The sequence below is a fragment of the Salvelinus alpinus genome, chromosome 20 (assembly GCF_045679555.1).
Source record: "Salvelinus alpinus chromosome 20, SLU_Salpinus.1, whole genome shotgun sequence".
Lineage (NCBI taxonomy): Eukaryota > Metazoa > Chordata > Actinopteri > Salmoniformes > Salmonidae > Salvelinus > Salvelinus alpinus.
In genome coordinates, this window is record NC_092105.1 from 50887795 (window position 1) to 50901518 (window position 13724).

Sequence of the window (13724 nt, forward strand, 5' to 3'; positions counted from 1 at the left end):
TCCCCTGTGCCCAATAAATAAAAACACACAAGCCTCCCCAAAGCAACAAAAAAAAGTTTGACAACCCTCACGTATTTTGGACCAGCCACCCCACCTCACTACATTTCGAACTATGCCTAATTCAATGCAGTACCATGATTTAATAGAAATAGGCATGGGCCTTAGCGTTTAATATTTGTTTTGTGACGTATCGGATACAAATGTCTAGATTTGGTAGAGATGCTCTTTGGGATGTATAACTTTATATTAGAAGGGGTGCCCAAAAATGTGGGAATGGCACCCCCTATTTATTTTTTTTACATAATCCAATATGGCCGCCAAAACTGAATCAGAGGTTAGAAAGGTGATATTACTCTTGGATTTTCAGTGCCATATATAAAACATATATATTATGTATTTGTTAGTAGACCAACCTTCAATAATATGCCATTATATATCATAAGTAACCTGCCTAAAGTGTCAGAAAGGACCTGGAAACACCAGAAATCAACCTGTAAACCACTCAGATTTTGGTGAACTACGACATTAATAACCTTAGAGATGTCTTTAAAGGGCAATGTTATCAAACTTAATTGCACACACACCTTAGATTATGTATACATTATGTAGCTTATCTACTGAGAACATACAATGTGCAGCTAATTGATTGAGAACATGTGTAATTTACTCTAAGTATTACCTTAAACTGGTCACAGAAACAATGGTACTTTGTCCCATCAAAGGTTTCTCAGTAGATAATGCTTGTCTAGCCCCTACTTTTGCAATTATGCTTTTAGGCCACTCAGGATTTTCCCCCAAACCCAATATTCCTGTGAATCCAGTATGGCAGCCATAATGATATGGCCGCCATTTATGAAGCAGCAAGTTTCACCATGGTCAAACATGGCATGGAAATCCAAAAGCAGATCACACAACATTTCACTTCTGGCCAAAAACCTTTGATGGCCTTTGATGAACCATTTTTTGCTCTTGCAAAGTTTGTTCAAAAGGCTTATGAAGAGCAATGTTTGGTGGACTGCACATAAATATCGCCCTATGGCACATAATAGGATAACTTTTTGGCACCCCTTCTAAGATTTTTTCATATCACCTGAGGAATGTTTGTTCCAAAGTTCTTGCATGTATCTGATATAAAAACCAATATAAGAATAATGGCCTTGCTGACATTTTGGCTGGAGATGGATTCAATCACATGAATGAGTGCTTTTGTGGCTCTATCTATTGCAACTTATACTGCCAACTCAGGCCAGCAAATACCATTGGTCAATGAAGATCATTGATTTTCACCATATTGCCCTCTTGTAATAGTGTCTTCCATTTGTATCCTCTTGAACGGTCTATTACACAACAGGTACATTAGATTGTGCTGTTTCGATCTCTCCTCAGTCCCCAAGAATAGTCTCCGTTTCTAGAACAATGATTCCAAGGCCGGGATTCAATGAAATGTGCATTATCGACGAGCACATTGACTTGACTTTTAAAGGTAATTTAGAAAAAAGGGTTCCAAAAGGGTTCTTCGGCTGTCCCCAAATCAGAACCCTTTTGGGTTCCAGGTAGAACCCATTTGGGTTCCATGTAGAACCCTCTGTGGAAAGGGTTCTAAATGGAACCCAAGAGGGTTCTACCTGGAACAAGAAAAGGGTTCTTCAAAGGGTTATTCTATGGGGACAGGTTCTACTATAGATAGCGTTTTTGAGTGTACTGTGAATGCAATCTCTACAAACGTCAGGGAAAAACTAAAACTAAAGTGCCTTCAGAAAGTATTCATACCCTTTATATTTTATCCTTACCCAACTACACACAATAAATACCCCATAATGACAAAGTGAAAACATGTTTTTAGACATTTTTGCAAATGTATTGAAAATGAAATACAGATATCTCATTTACACCCCTGAGTCAACACTTTGTAGAAGCACCTTTGGCAGCGATTACAGTTGTGAGTCTTTCTGGGTAAGTCTCTAAGCGCTTTCCACACCTGGATTGTGCAACATTTGCCTATTATTATTTTCAATTCTTCAAGCTCTGTCAAATTGGTGGTTGATCATTGTAAGACAACCATTTGCCATAGATTTTCAGGTAGATTTAAGTCAAAACTGTAACTCGGCCACTCAGAAAATTCACTGTCTTCTTGGTTAGCAACTCCAATGTAGAGTTGACCTTGTGTTTGAGGTTATTGTCCTGCTGAAAGGTGAATTATTCTCACAGTTTCTGGTGGAAAGCAGACTGAAACAGGGTTTCCTCTAGGATTTTGCCTGTGCTTAGCTCCATTCCATTTCTTTTTTATCCTGAAAAACTCCCCAGTCCTTAACTATTACAAGCATACCCATAACATGATGCAGCCACCACTATGCTTGAAAATATGGAGAGTGGTACTCAGTAATGTGTTGTATTGGATATGCCCCAAACATAACACTTTGTATTCAGGACAAAAAGTTAATTGATTTGCCACATTTTTTGCAGTATTACTTTAGTGCTTTGTTGCAAACAGGATGCATGTTTTGGAATTGTTTTAATTCTGTACAGGCTTCCTTCTTTTTGCTCTGTCAATTAGGTTAGTATTGTGGAGTAACTATCCATCCACAGTTTTCTCCTATCACAGCCATTTAACTCGGTAACTCTTTTAAAGTCACCATTGATTGACCTCATGGTGAAATCCCTGAGCGGTTACTTTCCTCTCCGGCAACTGAGTTAGAAAGGACGCTGGTATCTTTGTCGTGACTGGGTGTACTGATAGACCATCCAAAGTTTAATGAATAACTTCACCATGCTTAAAGGGATATTTATTTGCTTCTTTTTATTTTTTCATCTACCATAGGTGCCCTTTTTTGCGAGGCATTGTAACACCTCCCTGGTCTTTGTGGTTGAATATGTGTTTGAAATTCACTGCTCGACTGAGGGACCTTACAGATAATTGTATGTGTGGGGTACAGAGATGAGGTAGTCATTCAAAAATAATGTCAAACAATATTATTGCAGACAGAGGGAGTTCATGTAACTTATTATGTGACTTGTTAAACACGTTTTACTTCCAAACTGATTTAGTCTTGGCATAACAAAGGGTTGAATACTTATTGGCTCCAGACATTTCAGCTTTTCATTTTTAATTCATTTGTAAAAAAAAAATAAAAAAAATAATATTTAAAAAAAAATGTCAAAATATAATTCCACTTTGACATTAAGGGCCAGTGACAAAAGAAATCAAATTGTAATCCATTTTAAATTCAGGCTGTAACACAACAAAATGTGGACAAAGTCAAGGGGTGTGAATACTTTGTAAATGCACTGTATCCCTTTAAGCTGCGACTCATTTGGCCCATTTGAATGATCCATGGCCTCAGGCCTTGGTTCAGAACATAGAGATCTTACAGTAACCCAATGAATGATGAGGTGTTATACAACATCACGGGTTCAGTAGCAGCCATCCTTCCAGCTGCCATCTCTCAGAGCGCTTAGCGCAGCCAGGCTCTTTGGGGGGGTCAATAGACTGCGAGAAAGTGAGAGGGGTCGAAAGAGAGAGTAATAGATAGAGAGATAGGGAGGGAGGGAGATATATTTATAGAGAGAGAGAGATTCAAAGATACAGTCACTCAGGATGAAATGGGAGAGTTGAGTCATACATTTAGACCCAATCGTATGAGGTTATTTTGCACTGCTAATGAACGTGTTTTGTATTGGTTATGAAGTTCTTATGTAGGTACCCTTCATATAAAGTGTAACAACAACAACATATTATAGAAATACTGCTTTTCCTCTCATACTTTTCTATTTAACATGACCCCTCGATAAAGTACCCACATTCTTGAGGCTACAATAATCAACTAAAGGTAATATTATATAATATCATGGATAACATACAGTAGATAATCTATAATCATATTATTTTTTATAGCACGATAATGTTCATTTGGAAAGTATAATAGACAGGCATCTAATTCACCCTTAGTCCGAATGACCCTATTTACCTGTGTGTGGGCTGGGCGATCTTGCTGGGGCGGGGGATGCCACCGGTCCCTGTGAAGGAGGCGGGTCGTGGTAAGGCACTACGGGGGGTGGAGGAGAGCTGGGGGACACCGCTGGGGATGGTGACTTTGAGGGCCTGGGGTGCACTGCTGGGGATGTTGTGACGAATGGCAGAGGTAGAGAGGGTGTTGGAGGAGGAGAAGGGACCCTGTTGGACCGTGGGGCTGACATAGGCTGTGGCCTTGACGGGGTGTCGGGGGGTTGTGTGGAAGTTTCCCACACTCTGGAGTCGCTGGCTGAGCTGGCCGATGGAGGGAACTGAAGGCAGAGGAAAAGGAAAGAAGGGTTAGTCAGTCATCAAACTATTCTAACCCAAGAATGTGGGGTGCAATGATCTTAAATTAAATAGGCTTAAATAAACAGGTGATACTGGCAAGCACAGTGTGCGGAATGTACCTTTTCTGTTGAGTCATTGTGTAAAGAATCAACATATTTTATACATAACACGTATCAAAAAAATTAAAACTCTGTAAGAGGAGGTGTGCAGGATTCCTGTACTGATACGACTGATGGTAGACCAAAATGGGAGGGATCTTACTGGAGGACTGAAGTCGTGCGAGCCCATTGGACGAGTCGAAGCTCTGGCTGCCCCGCATGGTTATTGGCAGGGAGGAGGGGCCAGATGAGTGATTGACAGGAGACACCAGGCTTGGAACAACACTGGGATCGCAATGCATGCTGGGAGCTCGGATCAGGTTGGGCATGCTTCTCCGCAGCTTGTCTACGTAACCATGGAGACACAATCAAACGTCCACAGTCAAAAGAGGGAAGTTAAAAATCCATTGCAATCAAACCGGGAAGACATGCATGAAACGTATTACTCTTCGTTTAGGCCAGTGTTCTTCAGTCCTGCACCTGGAGATCAACAGGGTGTGCAGGCTTTTATTCCAGCTCAGTACCAACACAATTCAACTACTCAAGGCCTGATGATCAGCTGATCATTTGAATCAGATGTGTTAGCATTGGGCCAGAACAAAAGCCTGCATACCCTGTGGGTCTACCAGGATGGAACACCCCAGCTCTAGACTGACCTGTGCTGGACCTGTATCCATATGTGTCCGCGATGAGTCTGGAGGGTCCGGAGAATTGCTGCTGGTACTGGGACAGCCCACTGAGGGAGTACTGAGGGGTGGAGGTGCTGCGTCTGCTGCACTCCCTGATACTGGAGATACTGGAGAAGGTGTGTGAGTGAGACAGGCCGCCCCACTGCATGGACCCGGTCCGGAGCAGCCGAGGCTGGGGCGGAGGGAGCTGGTTGTAGCCCTCCTCATCCTCCTCTTCCTCGTCCAGGTCCATCTCGTTACACCGGAGTGAGAAGCTGGAGCTGCGACGGCTGGCCGTGGTCGAAGAAGAGGTAGTGGCGTACTCCTGACGCAGGCCTGGTGAAGGGAGACATACAGTACCACCCAAAAGTTTGGGACACACCTACTCATTCAAGGGTTTTCTTTATTTTAAAAATCATGTTCCTTGATAACAAACATGTATGCCATCTGTAAATATGAATACAATTGTTAAACGGTAAGCCTAGTTGATTTAGCCACGGAAAACGATAGGAACCTTCCCTCTAGCCACGATTCGCTGAGATAATGGATTAGCCGGACATGCCGAGAGATGAGTTCGGATTGGTCTGCCATGTAGCACGCTTCTGTCTATAACATGAGCTGGTCAGTATGTGTAGGTAATCCTTTCTAACGCGGCTTTTTTTGAAAGATATCACGAAGAACTGCAAAAGTGTTGCTAATACTCTCCACTTTCTGGCAGAGCGAGTTTTGAAATCAGTGGAATGCCCGGTGGAAGCAGTGTATGATAGCTAAGGCGTTTGATTGCAAATATGCGGAGGGAGTCAAAAAGAGAACACCTGTCTCCGGATTACTCTGTGTAGTGATATTATTTGCAACGCCGATCCATTTGCATTGCTAGTTATAGCCTAATGTTAGCTAGCTAGTTTATATTGAATCTTGTTGATTAGCTTTCGCTACCTATAGATTCATGCAGGGTAGTAATTGTATGATTTGGGATTATGGTTAATTGTTTATCTAGCTACATGTCTAAACAAAAGACTTCACTATGCAAGTAACCATTTCGCTGTACCGTTTACACATTCTGTATCCTGTGCATGTGACAAATAAACGTTGATTTTATTTGATATAGTGTGTGTTAACCATAGACTGTAATGTGAAGAACAACATGACCTGCATCAAAGTCAAATTAGGATATAGCGTTAGGCCAGGGCTCTCCAACCGTATTCCTGAAGAGCTACCATCCTGTAGGTTTTCACTCCAACCCTTACCGAGCACACCTGATTCTAATAATTACCAGGTTGATAAGCTGAACCAGGTTAGTTACAACTGGGGTTGGAGCGAAAACCTACTGGATGGTAGCTCTCCAGGAACATGGTTGGAGACCCCTGCGTTAGGCCAACGAGACAGTGTCCAAGTTCTAAAATTCTCTGGTAGAATGCCTTGCTTTTATCTTGTCACACTCACAACTTTAAGCTATTTTCTGTAATTAGCTCACCATTAACTTGTAAATAATGACCTTGTTGTGAGTTTATTTTCCTGTAATAATTAATACAAATTAGCTAAAGTTAAGACGCTGTCAGCTACAGTACATTTCGGGAAGTATTCAGACTGCTTGACTTTTTCCACAATTTGTTTATTTTATTCCAGAATTTATTTACATAAGTATTCAGACCGTTTGCAATGAGACTAGAAATTGAGCTCAGGTGCATCCTGTTTCCATTGATCATCCTTGATATGTTTCTACAACTTGATTGGAGTCTACACTGTGGTAAATTCCATTGATTGGACATGATTTGGAAAGGCACACACCTATTTATATAAGGTCCCACGGTCAACAGTGCATGTCAGAGTAAAAACCAAGCCATGAGGTCGAAGGAATTGTTCGTAGAGCTCCAAGACAGGATGGTGTCGAGGTACAAAATCTGGGGAAGGGTACAAAAAGAATTCTGCAGCAATGAAGGTCCCCAAGAACCCAGTGGCCTCCATCATTCTTAAATTGAAGTTTGAAATCACCAAGACTCTTCCTAGAGCTGGCCGCCCACTTAAACTTAGCAATCAGGGGAGAAGGGCCTTGGTCAGGGAGGTCACCAAGAAACCAATGGTCACTCTGAAAGAGCTCCAGAGTTCTTCTGTGGAGATGGGAGAACCTTCCAGAAGGACAAACATCTCTGCAGCACTCCGCCAATCAGGCCTTTATGGTAGAGTGGCCAGACGGAAGCCACTCCTCAGTAAAAGGCACATGACAGCCTGCTTGTAGTTTGCCAAAAGGCACCTAAATGACTCTCAGACCATGAGAAACAAGATTCTCTGGTCTGATGAAACCAAGATTGAACTGTTTGGCCTGAATGCCAAGTGTCACGTCTGGAGGAAACCTGACACCATCCCTACGTTGAAGCATGGTGTTGGCAGCATCGTGCCGTGGGGATGTTTTTCAGCGGCAGGGACTGGGAGACTAGTCAGGATCGAGGGAAAGATGAACAGAGCAAAGTACAGAGAGATCCTTGAAGAAAACCTGCTCTAGAGCGCTCAGGACTTCAGACTGGGACAAAGGTTCACCTTCCAACAGGACAATGACCTTAAGCACACAGCCAAGACAACGCAGGAGTGGCTTCGGGACAAGTCTCTGAATGTCCTTGAGTGGCCCAGCCAGAGCCCGGACTTGAACCTGATCGAACATCTCTTGAGAGACCTGAAAATAGCTGTGCCGCGACGTTCCCCATCCAACCTGACAGAGCTTGAGAGGATCTGCATAAAAAAATTGAAGAAACTTCCCAAATACAGGTGTGCCAAGCTTGTAGCGTCATACCCAAGAAGAGTCAAGGCTGTAATCGCTGCCAAAGGTGCTTCAACAAAGTACTGAGTAAAGTCTGAATATTTGTGTAATTATGATATCAGTTTCTATTTTTAATACACTTGCAAAAGTTTCTAAAAAACAGTTTTTGCTTTGTCATTATGGGGTATTGTGTGTAGACGATAAGAAAAAAGTAAAGGGGTCTGAATACTTTCCGAATGCATATATGGTCATTATTGGAACTGGCTAGCCAGCTATCTTAACGTTAGCTAGCTAGCAAAAAAGCTAGAGAGGAACCAAAACATTGTTTAGAAAGTTGTTTTTAGTTGCATGGTATGCTAGATTGACACACACATTTTTAACCAGGCTGCTGATGTCATGCAGCCTGTTGTTTATGTGTTTATACTTTTTCATAACGACAACGACAAGCTTGATGTCGGACGACAATAGAATGGTCATGATGCAACAACTGTTTACAAACATACACTACCATACTCACTCTGTTTAGCACATAGCCTCACGTGAATTCTTAAAGAGATGGGTGGGGCTTAAGAGGGTGTGAACGATGCTGAATGGGTGTAGCCAAAGAAGAGCTCTCCAGTAGGTGTACCAAAACATTCAAGGGCCATTTTTTCAAAAGTGGGGTTACAAATGTATCATCTTTCAAAGAAGAATTACTTTCCCATTGTTCCTCAACTGTAGTGTATGATATACACTTTTCTAGCTCTGAGTTTCTACTGTTATCCAATGTAAAAAACATCATTTGAAATTTTGCTACATAAGACCGAATCGAGCCGGTCGGTCACATTTATGCTTCATGGTAGTACAATGAACAAAATATATTGTTAGCATATACAGCTACATATGTTCCTTCCACATCATCTAGCGTGTTTATAAGGTGTATCCAAAACAAAATGTTATTGAGTTTATTGTTCATTTCTACCTGTACAGTTCCCAACTGATGAAGATATTTATCATTACAAAAACAGTATAGCGTACTCTACTCACTCTCCTCCTGCAGTCGAGCCATGACCTGTACGTCCGTCATGTCCTGTAGTTTATAGCCCATAGATATAGTGTCATCCTCCAGCTCTGAGGTGCCCACCTCACTATCCATGGAAGACTGGGGGCTGACCGCAGCATGCTGCCGACTCACACCTGCAACCACAGAGGACACGGTAATGAATAATAATAGATTTATTTTATATAGTGCTTTTCATTCAAATGAGTATCTCAAAGATGCTATAAAAAATATAAAAAAACAGATATAGGGTTCTGGAGGTTGGATGATGGTCTTCCACAGCTTCAGATGATAATGAGATGGTAATGTATGGTAAAGTAATGTGTTGTTAAAGCTAATATATGAATTCACTGCAGCTCCTTTCCTGTTTCTGTAGTGTACTGAACACAATAGTTCAGTGCAAGAAGATGTGAATAAAAATATGAATACAAATAGGTGTGATATGTTTCAGTTGATGGTATTGCTGTGGAGTGAACATGCTGCAGTACTGTTGGTGAATTAACATTGTTCAGTGTGAGTTATTACGTTGAAGGACAACACGATCACTCATGGAATGATGGGTCTTCACCCCTTTTAACTCAGCAATGGTACATCATGCTTCATAACAGTGATGAGTCTTACTGTGGTAAACCGAGTTCAGGCTGCAGGAGCCCCTCCTTGGGAGAGTCTGCTGCTGGGGCAAGGGATGGCAGGATGCAGAGAATGGTGCTGGGAAAAAGAAAGAGAGGAAATGGGTTCAAAATAGAGAGGGAGAGCCATAGAACGCCTTGACACTATCCCACAAATCAACCCCTGGCCCGTAGTCCTTAGGCACATTATATAGATTTGATACCTAGCCAGCATCAACGGTCAAGGTGGAACTATTACTATTTTGCTGACAGCAATCTAACCCTTTCAAAAATACACTGCCTTCGGAGAGTATTCACACCCTTGACTTTTTACACGTTTTGTTGTGTCACAGCCTAAATAAAACATGTATAAAATTGAGATGTTGTGTCACTGATCTACACGCAACATCCCATAATGCCAAAGTGTTTACAAATTAATTTTAAAAATGAAAAGCTGAAATGATTTGAGTCAGTGAGTATTCAACCCCTTTGTTTTAACAAGTCACATAAGTTGCATGGACTCACTCTGTGCAATAATAGTGTTTGACATGCTTTTTAAATGACTTCCCCATCTCTGTACCCAACACATACAATTATCTATAAGGTCCCTCAGTAGAGCAGTGAATTTCAAACACAGATTCAACCACAAAGACCAAGTAGGTTTTCCAATGATTCACAAAGGGCACCTACTGGTAGATGGGTAAAACAAAACAAACACGGACATTGAATATCCCATTGAGCATGGTGCAGTTATTAATTACACTTTGAATTGTGTATCAATACACACAGTCACTACAAAGACACAGGCAGCCTTCCTAACTCACGAGCGAGTGACTTACCGTAAGGTGTGAATAAGGTAATAAGAACTATATGAGAGAAATAAAATACACCTTTATGGACAAACGATCAATCAAATGTTCACCACTCTGTCTATTCGGGTTGGATAGTGGTGAGAAAATTAAATGTGTCTGTTCATGTTGTAGGCTTTGATAGTGCTGGCCACGCAGTGCAGGATATGTTACCTGTGGACTCTGTGGTTAGTGCAGCAGGTTTAGTGTAAGGCAGGATGGGGCAGCTGAGGGGAGAGATCCACTCTGTGATGGAGCTGTAAGGACGGACAGAGGACACCAGACCCGAGTTGCTGATGCTTCTCCTCCACTTGCCTGGGGAGAAGAGCACATGGAGGGGGAGGTTTGAAATACTTAGACTGACAAATAAGAACACACACACACACACATACACTCTGAGCACATTTTCAATTGACTGAGCACAACAAGCCAATTCACAAAGTCACTTGTTCACTGCACCAAATCACCCTTTTCAAGTATTCTGCAAAATGCAATATTCACAATACTTTTGACATGTTTTAATTTTATTGTGTTTAGTTTTTTTTATAATATATTTTTACATCATAAATGTATCAATTGACATCAATTTATGTTGGAAGGTCAAATCATACATGGATGTGGCTGTAAATACTACATTATTATTCTTTATGTTCCATAGGACAAAGTGGATATAGTTACTCTATGTGCAACTATTTGGAATTACAGTGTACTGCACAATGCACAGGTGAAAAACCTGGATTGTACAATATTCGACTCATTATCAAAATGTAAAACTGATACATTTTGTCAAGTAGAGAGAAGTGATAGAGTATCAGTTGACAAGTCACATAGAAAAGGTGATTTTGTACAATGTTGCATAGGTCACCACTGTGCTTCAAACATATGTTTTTTCTGTAGTCTACTGCTTTACAATACCCAAACTATACACAATTATGATTGTTTATTCTATGAATGCACTGTGTAAGGATCATGGAACTCTAAGACTGACATATTTAATAAAACATTTTAAAATAATCTAGTTATAGCCAATTACTCCATGGAAAATTATATTTTCCATCTACTATTCCTCTTCACTTAAAAAATTACCGTTTAAAAAAATTATATATTGAATTTTTTACTATTGAATTAAGTGTTATTTAAGTAAACGGTGAGCCTGTCATTTTTTGATGTATTGGTGGCTAAACAAAATGTGGTCAAGGTACTGTATTTCACATAAAGTGTTGTTCAACTCCAATGAAAGCTCAATCAAAGATTATGAACATACATGCAAGACAGGGGTCATTACAAGTGTTATCGGTTTTGAGTTTTGTACAAAGAGATTTGAAAATATCGGAAAATTGTGCTAAAGTGATTGAAAAACACTGTAATATTTCAGATTGTAAAAACTATTGTGTAAAATCTCTGCTTGGACAGGGAGGGCTTTAACAACCAGATGAGCTTTGCAGCTGCAGCTTGTTGGTGCATGCATATTTAGGGGGAATAATTAGGGATTGAACCATGTAAAATCCCCACCCAAAAAACTAAATGTGCTCCCTTCAACATCCCTAGTGTACTGGCTGGAACACATAGTGCATAGTGATTACTAGATATGAAAATGTGTGGAGGCTCTGTGTGCACATACAGCAAACTGAGTTTATTCTCAGCTGCATATGAAATTACACCCTTTTCCCTATATAGTACACTGTTTTTGAGCATAATGAAGTAGACTGTATAGGGAATAGGGTGCCATTTCCTACGCAACCCCAGTTATTGGTAGGCAGCAAGGCACATGACAGAGAGAGAGAGAGAGCAGTGCGTTAGCATTTAGCGTACTTCACATACAATTAGCCTTCACATACAATTAGCCATAAAATTAGCAATTAGCTTTTGTCTTCCTGGGGTCCAAACCAGATTAAGGCAAACTTTTTTTCACCCAACACATTATTACACCACTACTCTACAACTACATATCTACAATACTAAATTTCTAATACCACAATACAACAATGTTACAAAATTACAATGTACGTGTGTGTTGCGTATGCATGTGCGTGTCTTTTCACAGCCCGCGTTATCCGTTTTTAAAATCAGATTTTACTGCTCACTTGAGTTACTTGATGTGGAATAGAGTTCCATGTAGTCATGGCTCTATGTAGTACTGTGCATTTCCCAGAGTTCTGTTCTGGACTTGGGGACTGTGAAGAGACACCTGGTGGAATGTCTTGTGGGGTATGCATGGGTGTCTGAGCTGTGTGCTAGTTGATTGAACAGACAGCTCCTTGCTTTCAACATTAGTAGTGACGCAATCAATCTCTGCTCTACTTTGAGCAAGGAGAGATTGACATGCATGTTATTTATGTTAGCTCTTCGTGTACACTGAAGGCCCAGCCGTGCTGCTATGTTCGGGGCCAACTGGAATTTGCCTATGTCACTCTTTGTGGCACTTGACCATATGACTGGACAGTTGGGGCCTGTAGGACTTGTTTTGTTGATAGCGATGTCAATAAAGCAGAGTAAGGCTTTTTTATAGATAGACCTCTCTGCAATTTTAACTACCGTTGTTGCATCAATATGTTCTGACCATGACAGTTTACAATCCAGGGTTACACCAAGCAGTTTAGTCTCCTCAACTTGCTCATACAATGTTTTTTGTTTTTTAAATATTTAGCTTATTGCTTGCCACCCATTCTAAAACTGACTGCAGCTCTTTGTTAAGTGGTGCAGTGATCACACTTGCTGTGGTAGCTGATGTGTATAATGTTGAGTCATCAGCATACATGGACAAAAAGGCTTTACTCAGTGCCAGTGGCAGGTCATTAGTGAAGAAAATAAATAAATAAGGGGCCTAAGCAGCTGCTCTGGGGTATGCCCTACCTGGACTATGTTGGAGTGGCTTCCAATAAAGAACACACTCTGTGTTCGGTTAGACAGGTAATTCTCACGATATAGCAGAGGATATAAAGCCATAACATAGATTTTTTTCAGCAGCAGACTATGATCGATAATATCAAAAGCTGAACTGAAGTCTAACAACTCACAGCTACCTACATGAACAACAGTTAACTGAGACCAGAGGAACAAAGCTGTATTCATGACATACAGACAGAGAGCCAACCTTTCCTGAATCCATCCTTTGAAAGCAGAGAGAAGGACTTTGAACATACATACACACCCCTTTGGAGACACACTTCATCCATTATCCAACTGCAGAGGTGACTGGACAGAGCCACACCAACTAACTGATACAGAATGTATTGATCCCAACCAATCTTCAGAATAACAAGATTAAACTACACACACTGTAGCAAAGCACACGTGCACATATACAAGGGCACACATGTGCATACGAAAACACATGCATGCACGCACCATATGTGGTTATGCTGTCTGATGCAATATTAGTGAACCACTCTGTTTCAGTAGCAGGTAGAT

At 41.0% G+C, this 13724-nt stretch overlaps 1 protein-coding gene across 1 annotated transcript in view; it reads right to left on the minus strand.

The window, feature by feature from the left end:
* Nucleotides 1–286: 286 nt before the first annotated feature.
* LOC139547056 (SLAIN motif-containing protein 1-like) overlaps nt 287–13724 on the minus strand; it is a 39604-nt gene continuing 26166 nt past the window's right edge. The window contains exons 3-9 of the mRNA XM_071356110.1: nt 10488–10628; nt 9479–9565; nt 8845–8994; nt 5055–5402; nt 4562–4744; nt 3966–4281; nt 287–3487 (exon numbers count right to left, since the gene is read on the minus strand). Of these exons, the coding sequence (XP_071212211.1) occupies nt 3412–3487; nt 3966–4281; nt 4562–4744; nt 5055–5402; nt 8845–8994; nt 9479–9565; nt 10488–10628 (1301 nt within the window). The 3' untranslated portion in view covers nt 287–3411. The remainder of the gene's footprint in view (nt 3488–3965; nt 4282–4561; nt 4745–5054; nt 5403–8844; nt 8995–9478; nt 9566–10487; nt 10629–13724) is intronic.